Source organism: Malurus melanocephalus, unplaced genomic scaffold, assembly GCF_030028575.1.
Source record: "Malurus melanocephalus ecotype Western Australia unplaced genomic scaffold, MMel_1.1 scaffold_235, whole genome shotgun sequence".
NCBI lineage: Eukaryota > Metazoa > Chordata > Aves > Passeriformes > Maluridae > Malurus > Malurus melanocephalus.
The window spans coordinates 674435-676585 of record NW_026623467.1 but is presented as its reverse complement, the minus strand read 5'-3'; the positions used below and the strand labels follow the sequence as shown (position 1 = coordinate 676585).

Genomic DNA, 2151 nt, shown 5'->3' with positions numbered 1-2151 from the left:
AGACCAAAACTCCCTGGACAATTTGCCTTTCTCCAAAGAGAGTAAAAAAAAAAAATCTGCCAGGCAGGAGGAGTGCCCAGGGAGATCCTTCAGGTGGGGCGCAGGTTCTTTTGTCTTCCCCAATTGCCCAACCATCAAAAGAATGACGTGGCAATCAGTGTATCCCAGCAACAAAAATGGGAAAGAAAATTCCCCAAGAAAGGAAACAAAAGGAGAAACCTTAAATCACAACAGTTATGATGTATGAAAAGACAGGAGCCGTTGTAGCTTCACAGGCAGCCTGAAGCTTCACACTTTGGAGGCCAGGCAGTCCTTGGCAGCACAGGGGCTGTTGTATTCTTATGTCAATGTCAGTTATGCCTGCGGAAAGCAGGGTGACCTGACCACTTAATCTCGAGTCTCCCTGGAAACTGTGAGCAGAAAAGATCCTTCAGTATTTCTGAACACGAGCAAAATCCACAGAGGCCTTTGAATCCAGCCACTGTTGCTCACTCTCAATCACCCTCAAAGTTGCTGTCCTGTAACTTACTGGTGTTCTTGTGTGTCCTTGGGCTGCAGGACTCTGACTCTCCGAGACACTCGACGGCATCGAACAGCTCCAACCTCAGCAGCCCTCCCAGCCCGGTTTCTCCTCACAAGACCAAGAGCCTCTCCCTGGAGAGCTCTGACCACGTGAGTTGGGACTCATGAACTGCTTCAGCATTCAGATTTGGCATCACATCAGCTTGCTGTCCCCATGGCTGTCCCCTTCACTTGCTCCAATTCTCACCTKCATCCTCCTAACCCTCCCCATTCCCTGTCTGAAAACGGTCTGGGAGTGGGGTACAGAGGAAGGTGAAAGCTGGTCGTCTTCAGCACCATTCGGCACTGCCTCACCTTCCCAGATCTGACAGCAGCAAATGAGCAAAGCTAGGGTGTTGGTAAATATCAGATGCTGTAGATTTGTATTAGTATTGGTTTCATTTTTGTGGTTACAGCTGCTTCATTTTTAAAGACMTATTTATCCCACTCTCTTTCCACTTCCCAAAAGGTAGCATAAGTAGACCAGACCAGTATCAACATGAGAAAATTCTGAGGGATTTTGTTTTCATACAATAGCTCATTGTACTGTACAAAAGTAGCACAGAGACCCCTTCCCCTCCAAGGGGAAAGATCAGTATGTCAGAGGCACATAAAAGCTTTCAGCCACCACGTTTGAATGTCAATCTGATTGTCGCCAGCAAATCCTTATTGATTAAAATGATGCATATTTTACTACAGTACAGAGTTTAAATAAATACGCAGATGTTAGAGTAAAATACGTATGTATATATTCAAAGAAAAAAAGCATTGTGTATGCAGCAGAAGATGGATGCTTATTTAAGAGAGCCTTTAATTTAAGATTTGTGTTGTCCCTGTTTTCATGCTCGGTAATTACAGACTCGGAGGCCTGGCTAAAACCTCCCGCAGGATAGAGATTCCGCCGCGCTGCCGGCACAGCCCCTGCAGTGCTTTCACAACACTTCTCTCCTTCTGGCCGTAGCAGAACTGAAGCTGTTAATTCCTACTTTCCTCATAGTCCCCATCCTTCTCARAAATGACAACAATTGGCAGCAAGGCCCTGTCCCGACAGCCACGGGCACCGGTGAGCCCGGCACTGCCCTGGTTCTGTGTGTGCTACCCGTGAGCTGGAGCCTTGCAGCAGCTCCAGAGAGGTCCTTCAGGCTGCAGGGGAGCTCAGTGCAGCTGGGTKCAGCAGGAAAACTGTTTCCCTGGGTCAGCCTTTGAGCAGGTTTAACTCAGAAGGGAGCAGTCTTCCACATCTCCTTGACCATCCCCAAACAGAAAACTCTTCCTTGTCATTACCAAATACTGGTTGCTAATACACATCAGCCAAACGAGTGCCCTTAGCCCAAAGCTGGCCCTGGCTGGCTTTGCTGTCACTGTAGCAAYGAAGAACCTTGAAGACTGACCTCACACTGTTCACACTGTGGTAGTCAAAGATGCCTAGTGACCCACAACTGCCACGCTGGCAAGGTTGGTTTTCCTCTCCCCCCTACCTGTGCTGTGGGTTTGTGCAATTTGCAGTTGTTTTTATGTGCTCACCTGCTGTTTGGTTCCAAAAGCAGGRCAGGTTGGAGGGCAGGAAGTATTGCAGTGGAAGGCAGAGCC

General features: G+C 48.2%; 1 protein-coding gene across 5 annotated transcripts in view; it reads left to right on the top strand.

Annotated features, from left to right (window-relative positions):
• Positions 1-1621, top strand: part of CDC42BPA (CDC42 binding protein kinase alpha) — a 178639-nt gene extending 177018 nt beyond the window's left edge. For all 5 annotated transcript variants that reach the window (XM_057374879.1, XM_057374878.1, XM_057374877.1 and 2 more), the window contains one exon: positions 559-1621. In XM_057374879.1, coding sequence (XP_057230862.1) covers positions 559-690 — 132 coding nt within the window. In that variant the 3' untranslated portion in view covers positions 691-1621. The remainder of the gene's footprint in view (positions 1-558) is intronic.
• Positions 1622-2151: the final 530 nt, after the last annotated feature.